General features: G+C 36.3%; 3 protein-coding genes across 8 annotated transcripts in view; 2 read left to right on the plus strand and 1 right to left on the minus strand.

Moving 5' to 3' along the window:
* Positions 1-8,575: 8,575 nt before the first annotated feature.
* Positions 8,576-10,940, plus strand: Sms (spermine synthase). Its single transcript, XM_090155984.1, has 10 exons — positions 8,576-8,865; positions 8,942-9,065; positions 9,133-9,220; positions 9,286-9,487; positions 9,564-9,593; positions 9,666-9,820; positions 9,900-9,989; positions 10,048-10,239; positions 10,301-10,416; positions 10,473-10,940. The coding sequence occupies exons 1-10, from the start codon at positions 8,802-8,804 to the stop codon at positions 10,507-10,509; spliced, it is 1,098 nt and encodes a 365-aa protein (XP_090012110.1). The 5' UTR covers positions 8,576-8,801; the 3' UTR covers positions 10,510-10,940.
* Positions 10,941-10,975: 35 nt separating this feature from the next.
* Positions 10,976-11,632, minus strand: IscU (Iron-sulfur cluster assembly enzyme). Its single transcript, XM_090155985.1, has one exon. The coding sequence runs from the start codon at positions 11,528-11,530 to the stop codon at positions 11,063-11,065; it is 468 nt and encodes a 155-aa protein (XP_090012111.1). The 5' UTR covers positions 11,531-11,632; the 3' UTR covers positions 10,976-11,062.
* A 1,289-nt stretch (positions 11,633-12,921) lies between these two features.
* The window catches only part of baz (par-3 family cell polarity regulator), a 42,036-nt gene continuing 30,512 nt past the window's right edge, over positions 12,922-24,445 (plus strand). For 2 of the 6 annotated variants that reach the window (XM_090156818.1, XM_090156816.1), the window contains exon 1: positions 12,931-13,768. In XM_090156818.1, coding sequence (XP_090012944.1) covers positions 13,649-13,768 — 120 coding nt within the window. In that variant the 5' untranslated portion in view covers positions 12,931-13,648. Of the gene's footprint in view, positions 13,769-24,445 lie in introns of all 6 variants that reach the window. The other 4 variants (XM_090156814.1, XM_090156815.1, XM_090156820.1 and 1 more) reach the window with 4 other exon arrangements.

Below are 24,445 nucleotides of genomic sequence, written 5' to 3' on the forward strand. Positions count from 1 at the left end.
TGTTACTTCTTCCATATAAGCGTAGATCAATGGGCAACATTGACGTTTTAATTTTACTCGTTTACCGCGCGTTCTCCGGAATTAGGACTGCAAAATACCAGAATGCGATGGGCTGGACCTGCTCGTCTGAGGTATGGGAAAATAGGTACTCGATTTTCAGCCAGATTTTGCAAATTAATAAATCACCCTTGTAATATATTCCCAGAAGTATCGCCGCCTGCCGGCCCAGTTTTAAATTGAATGCGAATAAGTCAAAAATTGTCTTTCTTTTTTAGTTCCACATCGAGATATATGTATCGAAGTGGTACTATTGCTATGGACGGAATGTCGTTAAGTGTTGTTGTGTGTTTGTTTGTTGTGGAAAGCGACGACACGGTAGATGGAGCTGCGAAAAATAATTTATATTATTGGCGACGCCGGGATTCGAACCCAGATAGCTGCCTTTACCAATCCAGAGATTGTATATACTTGGAACTTCTAGTCGGTTTTAGCGACGCGGGGGATTTGGCTTGTTAAGTTGTCGCGATTGTCATTCCTTTTTCTGCGTTATTTTACGTATATTTACGGCGATTAAGGTCAGGTGAACCTCAAACTTCGCCTCCCCCCCCCCCAACTCAGTGGATTTTCACGAAGGGTGACACGGGCGTGGCGGGAAGTTTGAATTACAGTGCGGGGTTACACAACTCTTACCGATGGGGAGTTTCAGGTCTGTCAGGTAAACAGGGGGCACAATTTCGACCCCCCTTTAATAACAATACGTTAAAGCCAACTCTTTAAATTAGGATGGTACCTTTTATATCAAACGATAGAACGCGCAGTGCCGTTAATTTCCGCCCCCTCCGACCAACCCCAGGGCCGGCTCAAGAAATGTTATACACCCGGGCAAGGGGGATTTTTGGCGCCCCTTTTATTTTGAGACTAAATTAAACTACCCCCCCCCCCGGTAAAAAACATAACCATGTCCATGTTATAAATTTACCGTTTTCATAACAATAAATAATCCCTTTAATCACTTTCTCAATACTTTGTGTAAATAAGCAAAATACTAGTCTCAAAGCCATGGGTTTAAAAAGAAACTTAGATCATGAAAATATTCTTAACCCCAAACGTACTTCAATACCTAGGGTCCCTCCTACAGGCTACCACTCCTAAAAGCATATGTAACATAATTACTCATAAGTATGCCACTAGCATTATTTCTTCACTAACGGTTTGTTTCACAGATATTGCGTCATACATACCCTTCGTAATATTTGATATCATATTTTATGTCATATTTGACGTCATCGAATCTCAAATGCCGATAATACCGTCGCCCAAATAGCTTTACGTCTGATAAACCGACGGCCATTATTTTAGTAAACAAACCGGTTTGAACAACCAAGGCTTGGGAGCTAAAATATAGTGTCAAGTTCTGCTAATGTAATTATTTTGCCAATTAATTAAGTTCTCGGAGACTCACGTTCTAAATTAAATTTGCATTGTAAAATAAAAGAAGCAGGTTTATTGGAAAAAATAGTTGAAATTCAGGTTGATCTTTTCTGGCGCATTTAAAAGGTTGGAGTCTTTGCAGATTCTTTTGAGCCTAGGCCTAACCGGGCCTAACTCTTCTAGGCTTGGTATGGGATTTAATAACGCTGGTGGAATATCCCACTTCGACTACTTATTTCATTTTCGGAAAGTGATCTCTGAACCGAACCGTATTGGTCATTTTCCTTTTATTTTTCTAAACTACTCAGTATTTAACTTCATCCGCACAAACCGAGCGAGTTTATAAATTTCAATAAAGCTACATTGGGCCATGAATCTATTTAAATAGATTCCATGAATCTATTTAAATAGATTCATGATTGGGCTGACTAAAATTCCGACGCAAAAAATTCCTTCTCAATTTAGAGGTTTTCCATTGGCTTAAATAAATATTTTAGTAGCCAATAGTGTGATTCCCAAAATTACTAGGATGAATAAAAAGGTTAAAATCTAACGTAGACACGTAGTCCACCTTTTTACTGGTTCGTGGTGAAACAAACCGTTAGTGAAGATTTTTGAATGGAATAAAGGTACAGTGGCATACTACTGAGCAATTATGTTACATATGCTTAAAGGTACGTCTCTAAAATATTCATATAAAGACAGGATATAAGATAAATTCTCTTAAACCAAAGAATAACAAACTTTGTTAGTCCTGATGAACTAGCTCTATAGTCTGTATGAAACGTTTGGCCGGTTTTGGGCCTATTTGATAGAACGCTTTATTGCTTTAACAACTTAATTAAAACAGTATTTGGCGGGATTTTTTAAGGCCTACACTTAAGAACTTTTTTTAAGCTGTCCCTTTCTTTTCTGCTTCAACGGATTCTCTTAATTTCCTTTTTTTATAATCTTAATTCAATTCAACGTGTCTCTAATTAATATCTATCTAACTAAAACTATTTAACTGAAACTAATAAATGGCTTTCTGCGCGTGCGCGTAAAATAGAAGTGACTAACGCTAACCACGGACACACGACAGATTAAGGGGGAAGAATACAGTAAAAGCCTCTTTTTCGTTCAACGTTTAACAATTACATAATTGAATTATATTTTTATTATTAGGCTGAACCTTCCTCTAGTGCTTAAAATAATTTTGATAATTCTGTTCCTGTTTCTCGGCCTTTTGGAGTCGCACCGGGATCTCCGGTGCCAGCTGTGCCCGTTTTATGTGGACCGCTGTGTTCCCGTCGTTCCCCTTTAGGAGCTCTCTCCAAAGGGTATGACTCTTTACCTACGTAGGTAGGGTGTCGGCTGGAGTTGCTATAGCATCCACTCTTAATCCCACGGCTGTGTGCGAAGTGAGGATTGGTCCACCCATTGCTGCACCTTCTGCTGGGTTGAGTGGTTTGCGTCAAAGGTGCGACCATCAGTAGTAGGGTACTACTACCCGAGGGGCTAACCACTTCCCGTAATCGGTGTTCACCCTAACTGTAATCTTTGGTAATCTTTTGAACTCATTTGTAATCCCGTAATCATTTGTAATTTTCGTACTCATCTGTAATCACGCGTATTCATTGGAATTACCCCGTACTTAATTACTCATCTGTAACAATTTTAAAGATTTGGGTTGCCTGTTTACTCATCGTAATCATTCTGTACTCATCGTAATCATGTGTACTCATCTGTACTCATTATTGATTACGTAATTGGTGTACAGGCAAATTCTTACTGGCTAGCCCCTCGCTGGATTTGTCACCTGTCCGGGCTTGGGGACGCTGGCGTAGGGCACTATGATGATAGGCTTCCGGTGGTATGGCCCCTGTTGCTAGGTACACCGGGCTAAAAATTCTGACACCCTTCTATTCTTGTACTATCGCCCAACCACTTTTTCTTCTTCATATTATATACCCTGGTTTATAATGAAAATACCAGGAAAATGCTTTATCCGTCAGAACTATGCACCGTAATTTTATGGTTTATTTACTATTGTAAAAAAATAGTCGCAAAAAACGTTCATCGACGATGTTGGACATTTTGGCTGGTAAAACAGTTTGTATTTCCAATTAGCTAAAGATTTTTCAAATTGTTATGCTTTCATTAAAATTTTTATAAACAAATCCGATTCTTGGTAAACCAAAAAGGCTCACAACTCAATTTCGGCGCCCCTCTCAAACCGGCGCCCCGGGCAGTTGCCCGGGTTGCCCGGCCCTTGAGCCGCCCCTGACCAACCCCCTTAAAGGGAGAGTGACCGAAAAAACAAGTTTTGTCTCATTCGATAGAACTCTTTGACGCGCACGCAGTGCCGTTAATTTCCGCCCCCTCCGACCAACCCCTTAAAGGGAGAGTGATCGAAAAAAACAAGCTAATAAATTCATGGGTATTGTTTTTATGAATTTGCGAATTTACATGACTTTTGGTGCCTAAACTACCCAAATGTTTGGTATAAATTTCCTAAAATAAACCCATTTGAATCCCAGTTTAAGAATTTCTTTAAATCATATTTCCACTAATTTCAATAATTTAAAAGAATTATGTTCGTCGTGTTTTGCTTACCTATTTCACCTTTGTTACTTTCCGTCTATCTAACGATAGGAAATCACATGGCCTCAACAGCGTTTGTATTGGTTTGCCCACCCGCGTATCCAGAGGGTGGGCGGTGCGCACTCTTTAACATAGATTGGTAAATTATATATCAAACAATAGGAAATCGCATGGGCTCAACAGCTTTTGTATTGCTTTGCCCACCCGCGTATCCTGAGGGTGGGTGGCGCCCAAGTTTTAATCCTTCAACTTAGGATGGTATTTTATGTATCTAACGATAGGAAATAACATAGCCTCAACAGCTTTTGTATTGGTTTGCTCACCCGCGTATCCGGAGGGTGAGTGGCGCCCAAGTTTTAATCCTTCAACTTAGGGTGGTATTTTATATACCGAACGATAGGAAATAACATGTCCTCAACAGCTTTTGTATTGGTTTGCCCACCCGCGTATCCTGAGGGTGGGCGGTGCCCACTCTTTAACATATGATGGTAAATTATATATCAAACAATAGGAAATCACATGGGCTCAACATCTTTTATATCAGTTTTCCCACCCGGGTCTCCTGATGGTGGTCGGCATCTACTCTTTAACTTAGGATGGCAATTTATATATCAAACGATAAGAAATCACGTAGCGTCAACAGCTTTTGTATTAGTTTGCCTACCTGTGTATACTAAGGGTGTATGGGTTTGCCCATTCGAACTAATATTACGGCCTGGGCCGACTTGTTATGGTCTGCGTTGAGCGACCCTTAAGGGGTTGGAGTGTGCAATAACTGGTGGCTTTACCGGGGAGTCGGGGTCCGGCTCCGGCTCTTGTAACCCATAAGGGCGGTCTGGGAGATGTTCGCTCTGATCAAATGGTCCTATCTCCACCTCTGACTTCGGTCAGGTATGGGCCGGAAACTGGGCTCAGGCTTACGGAGAGGGTCCAGGCAAACTGGCCGCCTCGGAGGACCGGGTAGCCTGCTGTGGGGTGGCGGGTCTCCGTATGAGGCGTAGTGGTCCTGTTTCCCGGCCTTTTAGGGCAACACCGGGTGTCCGGTGCCAGCTGTGCCGTGTTACTTATTTGGACCGCTTTGTGCCCGTCGTTCCCCTTTTGGAGCTCTTTATGAAGGGCATGGCTCTCTACCTACGTCGGTAGGGTTTCGGCTGGAGTTGCTATAGCATCCGCTCTTAATCCCACTGCCTTGCGCGAAGTGAGGGGTTGGTCGTCCCATTGTTGCACCTTCTGCTGGGTTGAGCGGCTGGCGTCGAAGGTGGGACCGTCAGCGGTAGGGTTCTCTCGCTGCCTTGGCTGTGGTGTGCACCGGGCTACAAATCTGATACACATGGTCTGCGTTGAGAATTGAAAATCGAAGAATATCTCGACACTTCTTATTTAGTTCCAGTTGTTGATGGTGACGTAAAAGGTTGATGAAAGCCAAAACGTTCAAAGTTAATCATAAGGACGGCTAACAAAAAATTACGTGTGCGTATAGCGTGTTTCAATCTTGCCAGACATTCAGAAAAACCTGCTTGTCGAACAGGTTTATAGGATACACTTCCAATAACTATCGTGTCGTCACAACCGGAAGATGCAAAAATTGATCAAAAACGGACTGTAACGGTTTTTATAATACATAATCGAGCATATAGCCAAAGGTTGTTGAACGTACCAAACAACAACGTACGAGTTATTAGTAAGTTTTTTAATTTCTTCAAATTTGTTTAGGATTTAGCTATATTATCCCTTTTAATTATGGACTAATCTACTTTTTCGCGTATTTTATCATCCTTCTCACAGTCCATAGGTGGTTTCTTCTAACTTAACTTATCGTATATTCTATTTTCCACCACACTCCCCCCTTTTCGGCTTTCCGTTGCTATATGCAACGCCTTTTGAAATTTTTAATGTTTAGGCTTAGTTTCTCCTTTAGATTTGACAGTCGCCAGCCAGATTTCCCGCACGGTACTGATGAGTTCCAAATAGAACGAAACCGGTCTACCGTTGGAATTTCTGGCTATTTTATTTAATTTTAATTTAGTTTATTACTCGAAGATCTATTTGATCCGAGTTTCGCGTTTTTTGCTCGAAGACCTATTGGTACGAGTTATTAGTAAGTTTTTTAATTTATTCAAATTTGTTTAGGATTTAGCTATATTATCCCTTTTAATTATGGACTAATCTACTTATCATTGATATTTTACAGCCTGAAATATAAATATCCCATATATTAAGTTGACCAGTATTAAAGCAGATAGTACTATTTTTGAAAGCAAATTCCAGTACCGCCCGTAATTAATCAGAAATGTTGATAAACTCCGCACGACAGCGTTTAGATCTCAAATTTGAAAAATATTACTACTAGATGTGAAGAGACTTGTTTTCAATAGTCGATTTTATATTTCGGTTCAATAATTCATCATTATTTATCAAAATAAATGTTAGTTTTCTCTAAATGGATACTTTTTCCTCAAATATTAAAATTAGTGAAAACATTTGGGAATGTTAACTTTTAAATTCCTTAAAATTCTACTAAAATTTATCTCGGGAATCATAAAAAAATTAGATATTGCGGTAGAATCACTGTTTTGCGAGCTTCGGGAAATGATAAAGAGGTCCTACAATCAAAGATAATACTTACACCTCGTACCCTAGATTCGAAATAACTGCTTCGAGTGTAGTCAATAGCGTTTACCCATTTTTCGCCGAACTCCGAAACAATCAGCTCGGTCTTATATATATTTGGTTACCATGGTAACCAAATATGTATAAGAATAAGACCACGGTCAACTTTGATGATGGGAATATATAACTAGAGATACAATTACGGCTTCAGAAATCGGGGTTTCGCGGGACAAATTCTTCACTTACTGTAAACTTTATCATTCGGCAATGGCGCCTTCTATCTTTTCCAAAAATTTATATTTTTGCAAATATCGTCTGCTTATATTCTTTTTTGCACGTGTTCACGTGTATCTTAGTGGTAATTTGTATTTAGATATTTAAATTACTGGGAAGAAACTTAAAATAACCTTTAATATTATGATTATAATAAAAGGTAAATATTGTATTATTCTAACATAACTCCAAACTGTTAGAATGAAAATAACTTTTGGCCTTTGAACAATATCAATTTAGTATTTTCCTAATGTATTCCCTTTTCACCTTCTCATTAATATTCTTCGCTATTTTAAGTCGGTGTAAAAGTTAATTACTTTAGGGACGGGGAAATTTAAATGATATAGTTCAAACCAACCTCTTGGTCAAACATGGGAGAAGTGTTTCATCATGGTCAAATATGATCATGGTTGAGGCACCTTTGAACCAGCAACTCAATTTTAAAGATAAGGCGTTTATTTGAGGCCCCTTGATTTTCCAGTTTAATGCTTCTTATGCATTTTCAGTGGCGGCCTAAGGGGGGGGGCGGGGGGGGCGGTCCGCCCCGGGTACCAGGGCAGCAAGGGGTGCCATCGGAGAAGCTCGAGGGGGGGGGGGGGTGCAAATCAGAACGATTAAACTTGAAGAAGACGGACCCGCGAAAACTTCTGCACGGTCCTGGGGGGTGTCACAAAACACTGTCAATTTCGCGCGAAACAACGTCGCCTGAAAGTAAAATCCACGTAACTAAATACACAAATCAGAATGATATTCGTGGATTTGGCTTTCAGGCTTTAATGATTCCCACCGCTAGAGATAGATGGAAACATCATCGAGTGATAACGTTTCAGATTTGGAGCTAAATTTTTGTCCCGCGACTACCAGATTTCCAACTCAATGGTTAGGCCTAGTAAATGAACTCAATCAAATCGTGTTGGCGCCATCTATCGGGTTATTGGAAAAATAAACTTTTATATATTTTGCAAAAGTGTCTGCTTATAGAAACAGATGGCGCCAAAACGATTGGATATAAAATTGAAACTTAAGCGTAATTATCCTACTCAAATAAAACGTGTCCCGCGAATCCCAGATTATTTGGATCTCTATTTATTCTACCTCATTGGTTCTGGGACTAAAAGAGTACACCTTTTGCTCTAAATTAGGTCGATACTTTTCTCTTGTTCTGGGATTTCGGAGTAGGGTAAGAAGAGCAACCCTATGACGTTTTTTACTCCTATTATGTGGTGGCGAATAGTTCGAGTACTAGTTGGAGTAAAAACGTTTTTCCAAAATGGCTGCCGGTGGCTTTTTTAGCAGATAATTTCTGTATAGCAGACTATTTTGTCAGTTTACTCTCCTTACTTCCGCTTTTGAGGAACAGTAAAAAGTGTAGCCCCACTACTCTGAAATTGACGAATAGTTCACAGTGTAGAATAATTATCTCCACCAGAACAAGCGAATAGTTCAGTTTAGTGTAAAAGGTGTACAGTGTACAACTTTCGTTCCAGAACAAGCCAAAAGTATTCACTTATTACACTATAAGCTTACTACACCAATAAAACTTACTTTTTTAGTCGACCAAGTGCCATTACCAGAAATGCAATTATCACATGTATTTCTGCATATCTGTCATATCTCCACTTTACTCTCGCTTTTGAGTGATATTTTCCTCTTTGAATCCGAGTCCCAATTCTGATCCAGGGTAGATCTTTGAAAGGTGCTTAACAAGAGGGATAAATACACGTGACTTATTTGAACCAATGCTGAATGGGGAAACCGGCTCTGAAGTCTGATCTCTTTCAAGAAGCCATTGTCCCCTTAGTTTTTACCCCATGCAGAGATTCGGCATTAACCGTTTGATTTCTACCGTTTTTCACATACTTTATCGTGTTATATCGTGATATAATTAAACTAATAGTATTATAATGTCTGCGATTAGAACATCCATTTTAGAATTTCGTGTGGATACGAATTTGTTTTCCAATAAGGGTAATTGTAGCAAATTTTGGAGATAAATGATTGAGCTAAATAAATTTTTAATCTTTTATTATCTTGATTGATGTAGGGTATCAAGATGATATTGCAAAGAAAGTAGAAAACGCTTTAAAATGTTTTAATTTAAAAATCCAGCAACAATTCTTCAATGGGCCTAATTTAATTACTTTTTTTGGTGATGCAGATTGCTTCAAGTAAGCCTTTACTATTTTTATTTTTATTATGAGAGTGATATTGAATATCACATTATTACTCTTTTAGTATATCATGCGTCCTGAAAATACTAGCTACTGGCGTTGTGACTATTACAATTGACGAATGGAATCCAACTGCTATATTAACCAACCAAGTTTGATTAATAATGAAATTTTGTAGCTAAGCCAATGATTAATGCAATCTTTCCAATGCATTTAGGCATCTGAAGACCTTAGAAAAAATTTACAGAACCTCTTGGAGCTTAGAGTTGAAAGAATCCCCATATTAAAACATGGTAATAGAGGGCTGAGGTACTTCACCACTTCCGATGAAAGAGTGTTAGAATACGATTTTGATGAATTGATAGTTGATATTGATTCGCCATTCCAAAATATCAAGATATTTCACTCTCCTACTCTAGGTGCGCAAAGTTTATTGTATTTCAAATATTTAATATTCCAAAACGCATAACAGAATTGTATCGATTAATTTTGTAGGTAACACTCTGTTTCTGGATGATCTTCAGAGTAAATATCCTTCATTTGCGTAGCTTTTCTTTTTGTGTGGTACTAATAATATCATTCTACACTTTCCTAAAGATTTAGCGGAAAAAGATATAGCATATACCCAAGGTTTAATGAAATTTGGTGAAATTTCGTATAAAAATAAGGATATTCTAATTCTTGGTGGTGGTGATGGTGGACTTCTGCATGAGCTATTAAAAGAGTCTCCAAAATTTGTGACTATGGTTGATATATCCTTTTGCTTATGGTACTTTGTTTTATCTAACTACGGCGAATCTACGAATAATTTCCTTAACGGAACAACTTTAAATAGACCAAAAGGTTATTGACCTTTGTCGCATTCATTTAAGGGGAGCATGCGGGGATTCCTTGGACTCTTTGACAGGGTCTAACTACGAAGTAAAAAATTTTAATCGTACATTTTCATAGAGTAATTTTCATTTCATTTTAATCAAAGGTAATAGTTGATGATTGCATTAAGAAAATGGAGGAATACGGCAGAGATCAGAAAACATTTGATGTGATATTCAACGATTTGACTGATATTCCCATCGGAACGTTCCCACAAGATGAGTTGTGGGCTTTCATAGAGAAAATTCTATCCATGTCTTTGAAGATACTGAAACCAGATGGGAGATATTTGAATCACGTATTAAAAAGTGACTAAATTTAAAGAATTAGAGTATTAATATTAATTTTGCGTATTTAAGGCAACTGGGGAAAGCGCGGTTAGTGGATTGGCATCGTACGAGCAACTACTTAAAAGACTTCCAGTGAAAGTGTACTTTAAAAGTCACAAAGCTTTTGTTCCATCGTTCATGGAGAAGTAAAACTAATGTTTGAAATAAAACTATAATTTATACAAATATTCTTGGTTTTCAGCTGGGTCTTCTATGAAATTTGGAAGGTGGCCCACTGATAGCAAGAAGACTATTTCTCATTGATCATAAATTTTTCATTCTTCCTACCACTTCTCCACACATTTGTTCAGATACTTGCGTTTTTTTTCCTAGGAAAATTCCTAATTTAGGTTCATGCAGAGATAGGTCAGCTAAAGCCGAAGCCTTTTTTTTATGTACAATAAATTATTATTTAAGTAGTATTGTTTTAAAGTTCCTAGATATAGAAGTGAAGATATACTTATTGTTCCCTGATAATTCTAGTCCAATTAAGTGCAAAACCTTTTGGTTTTTTGAAATTCCTATTTTTCATTTTTATCAGCAATAATATTTACATTTTTAATAAGAGTTGAAACTTAAAAATGGATTGAAGAATACAATTTGTCAATTTTAAAGAAATATCAAGAGTTATACTTAATTTATTGAGCCAAATAAATAATTTTGGCAATACTGTTTGCGTATGAAATTGCTAAGAAACGGATGATATTTAATGTATCTCTAAAGTTTTATTAAGCTTACTAAATAATTTACAACTTGACTCAGAATTTGGTTATTACCAATACATTTCAGCAATTAATTTTGTTGCTTGTTTTTAATTTTATAATCTTTCAAAGCAGCTTTAATGGCATCTTCAGCCAGCATTGAGCAATGCAGCTTCACTGGAGGCAAGCACAACTCTTTAGCGATATCAGAATTTTTTATTCCCATAGCTTCATCAACAGTTTTTCCTTTGACCCATTCAGTTGCCAAAGAGCTTGACGCAATAGCTGATCCACACCCAAATGTTTTAAACTTGGCATCTTTAATTTTTCCATTTTCATCGACTTCAATCTGCAGCTTCATGACATCACCACAAGCTGGTGCGCCAACAAGACCAGTTCCCACTCTTTTGTTGGTTTTATCAAGAGATCCAACATTCCTGGGATTTTCATAGTGGTCAATTACATTGTTATGATACTGCGACGTTACAACCCTCAATTTTGGTCTGATAACGTCTGTAATACTTGGGAGACTCTTGGACAAAGTCCGAATCCCCAACATCCTTTGGATTAGATAATATATACGCTTAGGCTTTAGAAATTACGTCTTAACTCGAAACTCGTGAAGGACTCTTGTGAAATTCTTTGCTACGACTAGAGTCTCTGCTACGACGCAAGCAGGGATGCCAGATTATGAATCCTAAGCCCACCCATCGTTGCCAGGTCCCGAAAATCAAGCTATCGTACTAGAACCATGAAATTATTGATTTTCCATTAGCAACGCAACGAGAATGGGCGCTAAATTTAATTTTTTTACTGATTGTTGGGTTGAGTAATTTTTTTTTATACGAGATAGGCCTACCTTGATTTTTAATACCGTAAAAGCTTAAAATTAAAGTAAATAAACTTGCATGAAACAAGAAATTAATAAAGAAATATTTATTTATTTGTTATTTTTGAATTAGGAACTATGAACCAAAAATTTCACTTGGTTTAAATATCACTTGTTTTAAAACTATCTTACATAAAAATCTCAATAAATTAAATATCAAATGTCACTTCGTTAGTGTCATCTATTTGAAAATTATTGTACAATTATAGTACATCTTGGTTGAATTATCGAAAATAACGTACTATATAGTACGCAGTGAAAATTATAGTACGCCTCGTAATTTAGCTTAAAATTATTGACATGTACGATAATTATAGTACGTTTGGCAACGCTGAAATTTTACACACCAAAACAAAACTGAAAAAAGCCCAAAAAATCGCCAATCCTTATTTTGAAAAGTAGCCCAAAGATTTGCCGGAAAATTTTTTCATTTTATTTATTTGAAAGTTAAACACATATAATACATAGGTATCTTAATCGTAAATTTACGAGTTGTAGCTTTCAATCAAGTTTAATGGTGGCTGGAACTTGCCAGGCCAAATCTCAAGTACAAAACGCTTTCTAATAATACGAGTCCCATGCGGTTTCTTAGTTCGTTTTTTAATTTTAATGGATTTTGGCTCTTGGCGGTTTTATCAGTACAAAAAGCCCAAACTAAAGACACTAAAAGCCCAATTTTCCGCCAACAGCCAACCCTTCTATTTCCAGCCAGTGTTCTTGAAAAGAAGCCCAATTGGCTGCTTTCCAGCCCTATCTAGCATCCCTGGACGCAAGAATCTGAAATGCTAATTTTTTCATAAAATTTACTCGATAGATGGCAGTACTATCTTTAATTTTTCGATTTATTTTTCTAGATGGCGATAGGGTTTCAAGAAACGATTTTTAATTAATCGCGTAAAACGATAACTCATTATTAAAAATATAGAAGGTTGATATAAATATGAGGTTGATATTCGCTTTTTAAAAATCCAAAGTCTCGGTTTTAGATTTCATTTGGTATCTTAAAAAAAACAAGCACATGGCTGGGTTTTTTAAAAATATATCCTTCATATTGATTGGACAGTGAAACCTGTGAACAAACAGGCTGCTCGCTCTTTTCACCCAATGAGATTGTCTTGGATTAAGCGAGGGTTTTTGTTCACGGCAGAGTGGCAGACAACTAGCAAGCGGCGGAAAGGTAAGGTGAGAGGCTGTTTTCTGTGTTTTCGGCGCCACTAAATAACAGTTACTCCGGTCTAGAAAGTTATTTTGTGATACATCTATAGAATAATGCCGATTTAAGAAGTTACACAACGCATTACTTTACGTAAACTAAGGATTAATCTCGGGAATTTTACAACCGTCAAGTTTAAAAAAAAGTTTGTCCGAAGGCCTTGGATCGCGAGTACCTACCTGAAGGCTGAAAGGTAAAAATTAGATTGAACGCTTGCAAAGGCTTCGAGTTTCCACCGTAAACCACTTGGATCTCTTTGCTGCAGACTGAAGTTGTCACTTGTCAGACTTTCTTTTGCCAATATTGAGTAATACCTAATTGCCGGATTGAATGCAAAATGTATTAATAACCATGGAGATTTGGGATAGTTTTATGAAGGGCAGCTTGATATCAAAACTCAACAGCGTTTTGTAAACATGAGAAAGTGTCACAAAGGAAAACATGCCTTGCAAGCTAAGAAAGGAAGCTCACAATCATTGCTCAAATTCCTGATTCTCAATCCTGATAAATGCGTGAAGGAAGATAACCCCTCCAGTATCAAATCGAAATAAGTGGATAATATATAAAATACAACGATGAAAGTGACTGTCAATTTTGACAATGTACGCGTTATTGTGCCTTGTGGAGACGGGGATTTGCTTGTGCGAGACCTTATGCAATTGGCTATCACAAGATATAAGAAAGCTACAGCAAAGGTAAAGATATTTACTATACTATTAAAGTATGGGAATTTACATAGTATTTAAGGTAAAGTTTATCCCGTACAAATTAAATTTTGCAAATTGTCACAGGTCAAATCACATTAGTCCTACTGTAATATTGACACAAGGAACTAATGCTATTAGTATCGTTTTATGTAAAGATTTTAGATAATTGCTTAGCCGTGATAATTTAGATTGAAAGCGCAAATTGAAAGCGCGGTCATTGTTATACAAATACTTAAAAATAATTTATTCTGAACAGAAAAAAAAAAGATGTTTTAAACCCCAATATTTATTTTAACTACACCACGTTTTACATCATAATGCGCATCCCGTTTAATCTAGAGCTCAATCCAAATTAAATCGAAGTGAACGCGACAATAATTCGTGTTTTCCGATATGAAGTTTGTGGAAGTTAGGAAACGCGTGAGGAGGGACAGCAGAAATGGTGAAAGAGAGAGGTGAGAGGGAGGGTTGCCTCGCGGGTAGGACGATTCTAAGGCTTTTTTTCTGCCGAAATTCCCTCCTTTTCCTGTTCTAGTGTCCTCCCCCCCTCGTGTGGACGGTAAATCGAAAAGCTCCCAAAAATGAAGCCAAACAACTCCGAACAAGATTTTTCGGTTCTGCAGGGCAAAAGAGAGAAAGAAATGCGCGCTATAACTTTCGTGTTTTGAAATTATATTTCTTAGAAAATACTCTCGTATATTACACGCAATTTATTTGAAGAAAAGTGTGTATATTTATTAACACTCATCTTTACGTATTATTTCACGGTAGTCATTTGAATTTAATAATATTTGGTTTTTGTATTAGAAAAATTCGACAATCTTTTTTTTTGGGGGGGGGGGGGGGGCGCTGCCGTTGGATAAGATAGTCTAATTTGGTATTTGTGTCTGTAGAGGCAATCTCGGTATTCGGGTTGTGATTTTTGCTGTAATTCCAAACGGGATAAGTAAAGTACTTTGTGTCAAAATGATCAGTTTTTACAGTCGTTGCTTTTCATTGCGTGGAGAGCCGAGGCCTCCTATTATTTCTTTAGATTATACCTCTCTCGCGTTGACTAATGGCCTACTCGTAAAGCGTAGCGAATTACAATTAGATTCAGCATCCCATTGCATTGTAATAATACTGGGCTGCCAGAGAGAACAAACCCTTTCCAATTTTTATCTAAGCGTTTTTCCAAACTTATTTAATTTTGAAAGCGTCCTGTTACCGCGTTTAATTATATTTATATCGCCTTGGAATTCTTATAATTGGCTATCTTGAAATGCGCTATTGACACCCGTTAATTTGAAAGACTTTGCTGTTAGTTAGTGGTTATTTGGAGGGTTAGATTTCGTTCAACGGAATCCGATACTTTCTGAGCTTACGCTTGGATGCTCGGCTAAATCGACGCTTCATCGGGGTCGAATTTCATTACACAAACACCATCTCCTTATTTTTTTCTTCTGCCAAAGAACCGTTTTGTCTTGGATATTTTTTGCTGGTGATTTAAATGACTCCTTCTCGACTTTCTTAGCCTAACGATTGTAGATAAGACCGAAACCTTATACAGTGCCAAATAAATGATCTATTTAATGGCTTTTTTTGACGTGCTTTTTATTGCCTTATCCCCAATTTTTGAGAATTTTTCCACGTTTTTCTTAAAATAAAATACAAGCTCTATAAACCTATTTAAATGGAAAATGTGATGGAAATTTGTAGCAGTTTTATTTTTAAGAAACTGATAAATCCGAAGTTTCTTGCTCCCCAAATTGGGCTCAATGAAATCGAGGGACTTAAGAATTAAATGTACGGCTTGCATTTATAATATGACCTCAATGATAGATTAAATTTATGAAATCGAAAGTGGTGGGGAGTGTCTTCGTTTGTACTTGTATAAATATGATTTCTGGGGCGTTATCCAAATACGTACTAGCTCGTTTTCGAGGGCTAATTAAAACTACCGTAACTTTTCATTATTAAAATTATTTCAACATTCTCAAAATACACGCTATTTCCTTTTAACTTCCCGACGTTTGCCAATATTTGCGTGTTAAATTACTTACCGTCGTCCCTACCATCTAAAACAGTACGTATATTCTGAGGAGGCAGTTATTCGGCCTATCAAATTTACCGAACGTATGAAAGTAATTGGAGCCAAATTTAAATCCGTGGAACGCGAGACTGGCACCATTGTTAGACATTCCTTAAATCACGAAACAACTTATTACTGATTACACTACGCGGTAAGACTTAAACTCAGTCACCAGCATTTAATATACTTTTCTGCAATATATAAGGGGGGGGGGGTAAGGAGCCATCGTCACGACCGTCACGCGTGGCTGGCCACTTTTATTTTCGGCGAAATATTTTACTAGGGAAACTTAAAACAATGCCATTGCCAAATAACATTCATCTTTTCAAAATGGTAATCGCGCCTACTACCCCACACTCGGCCACCATTGTGTAGTGGTAACCTCGGCGCTAGCCATACGCTTACCATTTTTTTTAGAGTTAAATTTCTAAAAGTGTTTACTTTTTTCCCCCTATTGGAATAACTATCTTTACTGTAATACAATTTGCATGTTTTAGCGCTTAGATAATGGAATTTATTTTGCATATTTTATAGTTTGGTCAAATACTTAATTGGAATGGAGACGATGTTTTGAGGGGTCCTATTTGATATTGAGTCATTAGACGATTATTTTTCCCAGAGGGTACTTGAAAAAATTCCACAAATTTGGCGACCAGAATCTATTATAGATTTTGAGGCCTCTTTCTTATCACGGTCGATGTAATTATTGTTCAACTATCTCTCACCTACGTTCCATGACTAGTGGACTTTGGATGGAAATCATAAATGGAAATCTTTTTCGGGGTTGCCACGTATTAAATGAAAGTCGGGCAATTTGAAAATAGGTCTAAAAAAGTACATTTTAAGAATTCGTAAAAGATCATAAAATTAAAATTTTATCTTGAAAGTTCAGAGCCGTATTTGGGTTATGCCCAAGCAGGGTTGGCACTTCCATGATATTTTTTTAATAAAAATCAAATCAAAATTGAATGTTTTTGATTTTATTGATAATGGCTCTTTCATTATATAATTAACGGAAGTTTTTATCAGTTAGTTAATCATAAATTAAATTAAATCTTAATTAAATTTAATTATTTAATATTTTAGTTTTTTAAGAACATTTTTTTATTCCCCCATTGAAATACATTGTGTGATTTAAATCAACGATTAAAAAAAATTACTTCATTTAAATCGTGATTTTAATCACGAATTTAAAACCACCAACCCTAGGTCAAAGTTGAGTACTACCAAAAAAATCAGTTTGGATATTGGTAATATTGGTTTTGACAATTAAGTTTTTAAAAAATGTGTTTTTTTTTTCTAATTATTCGGTAGTTTAAAACATCTTTAAAATAGGCAATGCGAAAGTTATTTAGTTATTGTAATTATTATTAAAAACGTTTTAGTCATTTTACTACTTTGTAATTCCAATGTTGCAATATGTTTTATCCAGGGTTGGCAAAAAACCGGTTTTTTGTTGAAAAGTCCACTGGTATGGTTTTTTGCAGGTTAAATCCGGACTTTTGGAGATTTATCCGGATTTTTCAAAAATCATACATTTTTCTGGTTATTAAATAAAATTGTGTTATTTCCCTTCCTCCACTATGATGCCCACCCGCTTTTGGCCTCCTACACTATTAGTTTTACTGTTATTACACTTAATTACAGAAACTATAGCTGCTTGAAAAAAAATCAGTCTAAATAACTGTTATTTGCTTATTTCTGGCACTCCTAAATCATAGGCCGTCGTTTGCTATACAGAGTCAGTCTCACTCATACGAATCATATTAGGTGTTTTAATTTGTTTATTACACTGATTTTATTTCGAGCCGTTTCTGTAATTAAGTGTAATAATTGTAAAACTAATAGTGTAGGATGCCAAAAGCGGGCGGGCATCTTAGTGGAGGAAGGAAAATTGATCCAGTATGAACCAATTTCAGAAATAGATTAGGATACGAAAAAGCAGAAAAACTTGTAAAGATAAACAGGTAGCTTAATACTCAAAATACTGAAAAATGAATATTGATTAGTATTAAGTCTATACTGACACAATTTGGGATAGTTCCATAGACTAAACTGTATTGTTTTCACCAATAAAAAGCTCTTTTTTTGGCTAAGTATAGAAACGTTTCTTAGTGATTTTTTTAAAACAAGGAGTTTTTGAAAAGTCCGGATTTTTTCATGGATTTTTCAACGTGGATTAGACCAGATTAATCCACGTGGATAAAACCGGACTGGTTACCACCGTGCCAACCCTGGTTTTATCTGAACCTTTATAACAAAACATAAGCTAAACTTAATTCGTTAATTTCTGATCAATTACAAAATATTAAATATAAAAATAGTTTAATTTTTAATTTAAACCGTCAGGGAAATGTCGTGGAATTTGAATCTGAAATTATCGTGGAACCCTGTTTTTCATTTCACATCGAAATATAATTCAAGTGGAATTAGCCCATTCAGGCGAGATATTTTTCCCATCGAGTTCACCAGATCTAGAAGAATTGGAATTTTAATCTTTCGTTTGGTTGTAGTTAAGCCCATGTACTATATTTTCGCCTTCGGTGTCCGTAAATTGTTTTTTGCATAATTTCCAATCTGTTCCATGGCGACTATAATCGTGATGAAATGTTCCTCGGGGGTGCCAAATGTGACTTTCCCATCAGCGGCCGCCGTAATTAGAATATTCTTTTTTGGAGCGATTTGAAAATCATTTCATTCAAATGTAATTTAGTTCTGGTAATTTTCCCCTTTAAATAACGCGATGGGGCTAAGAGAAAATCACCCCGAGCGGCACAGTGTGGCGGTACTGGCCTCTCAACGATCGCATTTTGAACGGCAGGACGGGGGAACGTTTTCCGCTGGAAGAGACATGGGAGACCAAAGCCTTCGGGAATTCCATCTTCTCCCCGCTAATGAATTCCCAGTCGCGGATGCTCCTAACAAGTTACGTATATGTCTTAGACCATTAGCCTACCTCCATCCTTCCCTTATTGTTGAACCACCATTAACTGACAGCTCTCTCGAAGGCGGGGGAAGCTGATTCCGCCTCGGATTTAAATATACGGTGGAGATACGAAACTGTAAATGAGACGTAACCTGATACCATCAATAAAGGCTAGGGATTCCTCTAAATTTCGTCGCTCGTAGTCTCTGGTAACGTGGCTTCTTATTTTCGGACGTGAAATTGATCAATTGAAAAGTAGTCGCTCGTGTAAATAGTCTCGACAAGAGAAAGTGGCACTCAATACGTTATCATATATTAGAGACAATTTGGCTTGTCAGTACACTTTTTAACACGTACCGGCCGTTTAGCCCGGAATTTACTTTCGCTTATACCATTAATACGTTTTTGGAATCTGGCAACGCGTTACATTATGGTTTTAGTATCGCATTTTCTGTAACTGCTGGAGGGTTCTGAACTTAGGCCTAGCGGTGTTTCCCTCTTTCGCAATGGCGTTGACCTTCGTGCCCTTTTTAGCCCCTCGTAAATCTCTTCATCGTGGTGGGTTTCGTAAGCGAAAGTATGTCAGCATCTTGAACCCACCGTCGGTTTCGAGGATATAAAGGTCGACATCCTTTTGTATACTAGATTTCACCGTTACCCGAGACCACTAGCGAAGGCGGGGATTTTTCAGCCTCCGTGGGAAATACTATCAAGTAGTTAAAGCGATCGCCCTGAAGCGGGAATTCATACTACTCACTAGGAATATTTATCCCGGGAGATTTTCATCTCGTACGCGGGGATAAAGCGGGTCGTCCTTACATGAAATCTTACGTGATTAAACCCAGCAGCGTTCCCAAATTTCATTGGTCAAAAATCATCTCGCAACCCAAATCATTTTTTCTGGCAAAATACGGTAAATACCCGAGAATACCGTAACTTTATTTAACCTAATGTAATTAAACTAAGGAGTAATATTTTATTAGAGTTAGTATGTAATACAAACTTAAAATGGCTTGTTAAAATTAATTGTATTAATAAAAAATTTCGAACTTAAAATTCAAATTTAAGTAACATTTGCGAAACGATCTCGGCGATGGTTATTGGTAATAACATCGCTTCTAAGTTAAAAAGAACATGGCATGATGGCAACCCTGCTTTAAAATATGTAACTGAAGGCTAACTAACTATTGGACACAAAAACTTTAATTTTTCTATGTAAATAATCACTGTGACGTGTCTTTATGAGCTTGAGTACCAAGTTCTTAAGTTATGAGGTTATTAGTTGCTGCGTGGTTGTTCTGGCTAAAACGAGGGACGAGTCACGCCATCTATGATCAGTTAAAGAAGCGCTGAAGGCCTTTTTTGTTAATGTTAAACGCAGGGTTGGCAATTTTTTGATTTTTTTTTAAAAAAATCAAATAAATCGATTTTTTTATTTAAATCGGATTTTTATTTGATTTTAATTAAAATTTCAAAGTTTTATATAATTTAGTATCATAATTTTACCTAAACAAATGTTTTAATTTTTAAAGACTAATATGTATAATGAATTTATTAAATTTAAGCTAATAATCATATAGAAGTTTTTATTTTTTAAAACCTATTTTGGTACTTAACAAAACAAATTTGGCGGAATCCCCAGCCACAAGTAGAATCCAATGCAACATTAGGGGGGAAAGTACAAGAAAGATAATATTTAAACCTAAATTATAGAAATTGGCGAGGTTTTTTCTTTTTCAAAAATACTATATAAAATTGATTAAAATCAAGTTTATTTAAATCAGCCAACCCTGGTTAAACGCTGACCGCTTTAGTAGTCACAGCTAACATGGTTTTCGATAATAGATCAAATCTACTCAACCTCGAATCCAGGGATTGAATTTTTATCGAACAATATTGCGCCGTTGTGAGTTAGCAAAAAAAAATTAATAAAATAGTGATGAAGATGTAAAATTGAACTTCAATTATTTGATACGAGGCTGGAATATCGGTTTCTCCTACAATACATTCAAACTTGCAAATAATATATTAGGGAAAATTTCCCCGATTTTTCACCCCATACTCGGAAGAACATATTATAGGGTTTTCGAACTTTTCAAAATGTCTGTAATACTTTTTGCGGATAGAAAATCCCATTATGAATGTCGTGCTTTTATTTTCCAATTCTCGCGGAGACCCAATTTTTCCCTTTCAGATAATCCGCCATGAATGGCCATTAAATCCGTTCAAAAAACAAATTAGGTCCTTCTTCGCCCCCCCCCCTCCCTCCTCCTACCAGCGGTATAATACGACTAACGCAGGCGCCCTTTCCCCCACTAATTCCCCAACACAAAATGGAAAATGGCCATCCCCACACAAAATGAGGTATACGCGGCGACCCACGAATTTTTCGTAACGGTGAAATTATCCCTCTCCATTTTTTTTGTCGCCGTTAGTGGCTCAATCATTATTCGCTTTTCAACGGAAGCGTAAAAAAACAGCGGCAATGCCACCGTGACCCACTTGTTTTCCTGTTTGCATTTTTGCCCGATTAAATGTTTCATTTTGGTCGTCTTTAAAAACGTTTTATTTCGCGGGATACCTCTTTTAATAATTTTCCGGGCGTGTGTCCAATTCAATATATTTAAAAATTACATAGTATACAAAAAAAATATTAATACGCTCGGTTTATTTGAGTTATTGTTTATCTATTTAACTTTACAGGTAAATTAAAAGCGTAATTTCATTTTTTAAGAGGAATTACCGCTTTCAACGCTTGTTTGAGTTACAATTTTAACAAGAAAGTATTTATTAACGCTTGGGCAGAATAAGTATGCCCCCCCCCTGGCGGTATTTATTAATGCTTAGGCACGAAAGGGGGGTGGGAAGGAAGAACCTCGTCAGCGTGTGTTTCAATCGTGTCGGAAGTAGGGCTGTGCGAGTACTCGAACATCATCGAGTACTCGGCCTTTTTTTATTCGGGTACCCGATTACTCGAATAAGCTGCTTTCTAAACTCGTCGAGTATTAGTTTTTTCTATCCTCGTTACTTCAAAGTTTAAGGAGGGGTTTTTACAACCTTTTGGGGGCAAGAAACTTTACCTACAAAGTTGTAGAAACTGTGGTCCATTTAAATTAAAGGAATGTTTTTCAGCATTGAAAGTTACTTAATACTCCTTTTAAATTTAATTTCATAATTTCTTGAATAAAACCAGCTCGATGGTTTTTTTTAGTTACTCGACTCGAATAAGGGAAATTTTCCCCTTAATCAAGTACTCGATTACTCGACTCGACTTCAATATTACTCGACTCGAATACTCGATGAAAAAGAATTTGGTACTCGATACCCGACTCGATTGCCCGAAACCACTACTCGCACAGACCTAGTCGGAACTGGCTCTCCGTTTCGTATCCGTCCTGCCTTCCACAAGGCATTGTCTCCGTTACGAAGCAAAGGCTTGTGAAAGGTAGGACGGAGACGTTACGACGAGCAGTGTGCGCCTGGCTTTAGGGAACCAATGAGATACCGGGCCGATTTGATTGACACTTTAGGGAGAAGCCGTTGCCTACGTTATTATTAGGGCCGGTGTACGGGAAATTTCTTCAATTCATTTCTGGCATTTTAGTTCGATAATTCTGACCACTAGGGTCTCTCGTATCTGGATCCCGTTTCCTAGGCAACTTCAAATTTTTAACTTTCAAGAGTCAATATATACAAAAAATGTGGCGTTCTAAACTGCAAACTGTGGCGTTATAACATATTTGTGGTTGTAATTTAATTTTTTAACCTTTAATTCAAATTAAATTATCAGAATTTAATTAAAAAAAACTAAGGACACATTTAAATGGTTTTAACCAGGGCCCGTGGAACTTTTTAACAAGTTGAACAAGACAAAAATAATTTACGATCTTAGAAAGGGTTAAAATTCTAAAATAATATGTGCCAAAAATATTAATAGTCAAGGATTTGTGTGTTGCAAATATCATGCCCTCACCGGCATTGCTAACATTCCTGAGATCGCTACCTCATTTCCAAAACCAGGTAACTCGAAACATTCGGTTTTGTCTAAAAATTAATTTGAATTAATGTGTTCGCGTTTCACTACTTATTTCCAAAACCAGGTAACTCAGAAAATTCGGGTTTGTATATAATTAATTTAAATTAACGTGTTCGCGTTTCGCTACCTTATTTCCAAAACCAAGTAACTCGAAAAATTCGGGATTGTCTATAATTAATTTAAATAAACGTGTTCGCGTTTCACTACTTTATTTTCAAAACCAGGTAACTCAGAAAATTCGGGTTTGTATATAATTAATTTAAATTAACGTTTTCGTGTTTTCCAAAACCAAGTAACTCGAAAAATTCGGGTTTGTCTATAATTAATTTAAATAAACGTGTTCGCGTTTCACTACTTAATTTCCAAAACCAGGTAACTCGAAAAGTATCTTTCGATAAAATTACTCTTGGGTTTGTTAAGTTAATGTACAAAATGATTGGAATTTTTTTCAAATTTAAATTTGATATTTAAAATAAAAGTGGATTGTGTGTACTTAAATGTCCGTGACATCTTGTTTAAGGTTGCCAGGGCTCCCAGAGTTCCTATAATTCCTATAAATTCCTATAATTCCAATATGCTCCTATAATTTCCTATTTTCTTAAAATTGTTCCTACAAATTCCTATTTTTTCGAAAATTTTTTTCTATAGCTATATCCAGAAATTCCTATAATTTTAAAAATTATGTATTAGGAAATAGCCTTAACGTTTGGGAAAAATTGGCCTTCTAAATAGCTTAGCTCCTATAAAATCCTATAATTTTAATATACTCCTATAATTTCCTATTTTTTCGAAATGGTTGTTATAAATTCCTATTTTTTGGCTAAAAATGTTCCTGTAAATTCCTATTTTTTGGCTAAAAATGTTCCTGTAAATTCCTATTTTTTTGGCTAAAAATGTTCCTGTAAATTCCTATTTTTTTGGCTAAAAATGTTCCTGTAAATTCCTATTTTTTTGGCTAAAAATGTTCCTGTAAATTCCTATTTTTTGGCTAAAAATGTTCCTGTAAATTCCTATTTTTTGGCTAAAAATGTTCCTGTAAATTCCTATTTTTTGGCTAAAAATGTTCCTGTAAATTCCTATTTTTTGCTAAAAATGTTCCTGTAAATTCCTATTTTTGGCTAAAAATGTTCCTGTAAATTCCTATTTTTTGGCTAAAAATGTTCCTGTAAATTCATATTTTTTGGCTAAAAATGTTCCTGTAAATTCATATTTTTTGGCTAAAAATGTTCCTGTAAATTCATATTTTTTGGCTAAAAATGTTCCTGTAAATTCATATTTTTTGGCTAAAAATGTTCCTGTAAATTCATATTTTTTGGCTAAAAATGTTCCTGTAAATTCATATTTTTTGGCTAAAAATGTTACTGTAAATTCATATTTTTTGGCTAAAAATGTTACTGTAAATTCATATTTTTTGGCTAAAAATGTTACTGTAAATTCATATTTTTTGGCTAAAAATGTTACTGTAAATTCATATTTTTTGGCTAAAAATGTTACTGTAAATTCATATTTTTTGGCTAAAAATGTTCCTGTAAATTCCTATAATATTAAAAAAAAATCCCTGGGAGCGTTGGGTTGCAACTGAATATAATTGCGTGCTTTGCCGCATAGAATATGCAGATTACAACGAATCCC

Source organism: Leiobunum rupestre, chromosome 8 (assembly GCF_980474605.1).
Source record: "Leiobunum rupestre chromosome 8, qqLeiRupe1.1.hap1, whole genome shotgun sequence".
NCBI classification, from domain to species: Eukaryota; Metazoa; Arthropoda; class Arachnida; order Opiliones; family Sclerosomatidae; genus Leiobunum; species Leiobunum rupestre.

What these genes read in the sequence shown, in the direction of transcription:
- Sms (XM_090155984.1), top strand. Translation starts at nt 8,802, where the DNA reads ATGTCTGCGATTAGAACATCCATTTTAGAATTTCGTGTGGATACGAAT. An exon ending in AATTTGTGACTATGGTTGAT is followed by an intron (nt 9,821 to 9,899) that starts ATATCCTTTTGC and finishes GAACAACTTTAA; the next exon opens with ATAGACCAAAAGGTTATTGA. An exon ending in GTTCCATCGTTCATGGAGAA is followed by an intron (nt 10,417 to 10,472) that starts GTAAAACTAATG and finishes CTTGGTTTTCAG; the next exon opens with CTGGGTCTTCTATGAAATTT.
- IscU (XM_090155985.1), bottom strand. Translation starts at nt 11,530, where the DNA reads ATGTTGGGGATTCGGACTTTGTCCAAGAGTCTCCCAAGTATTACAGAC.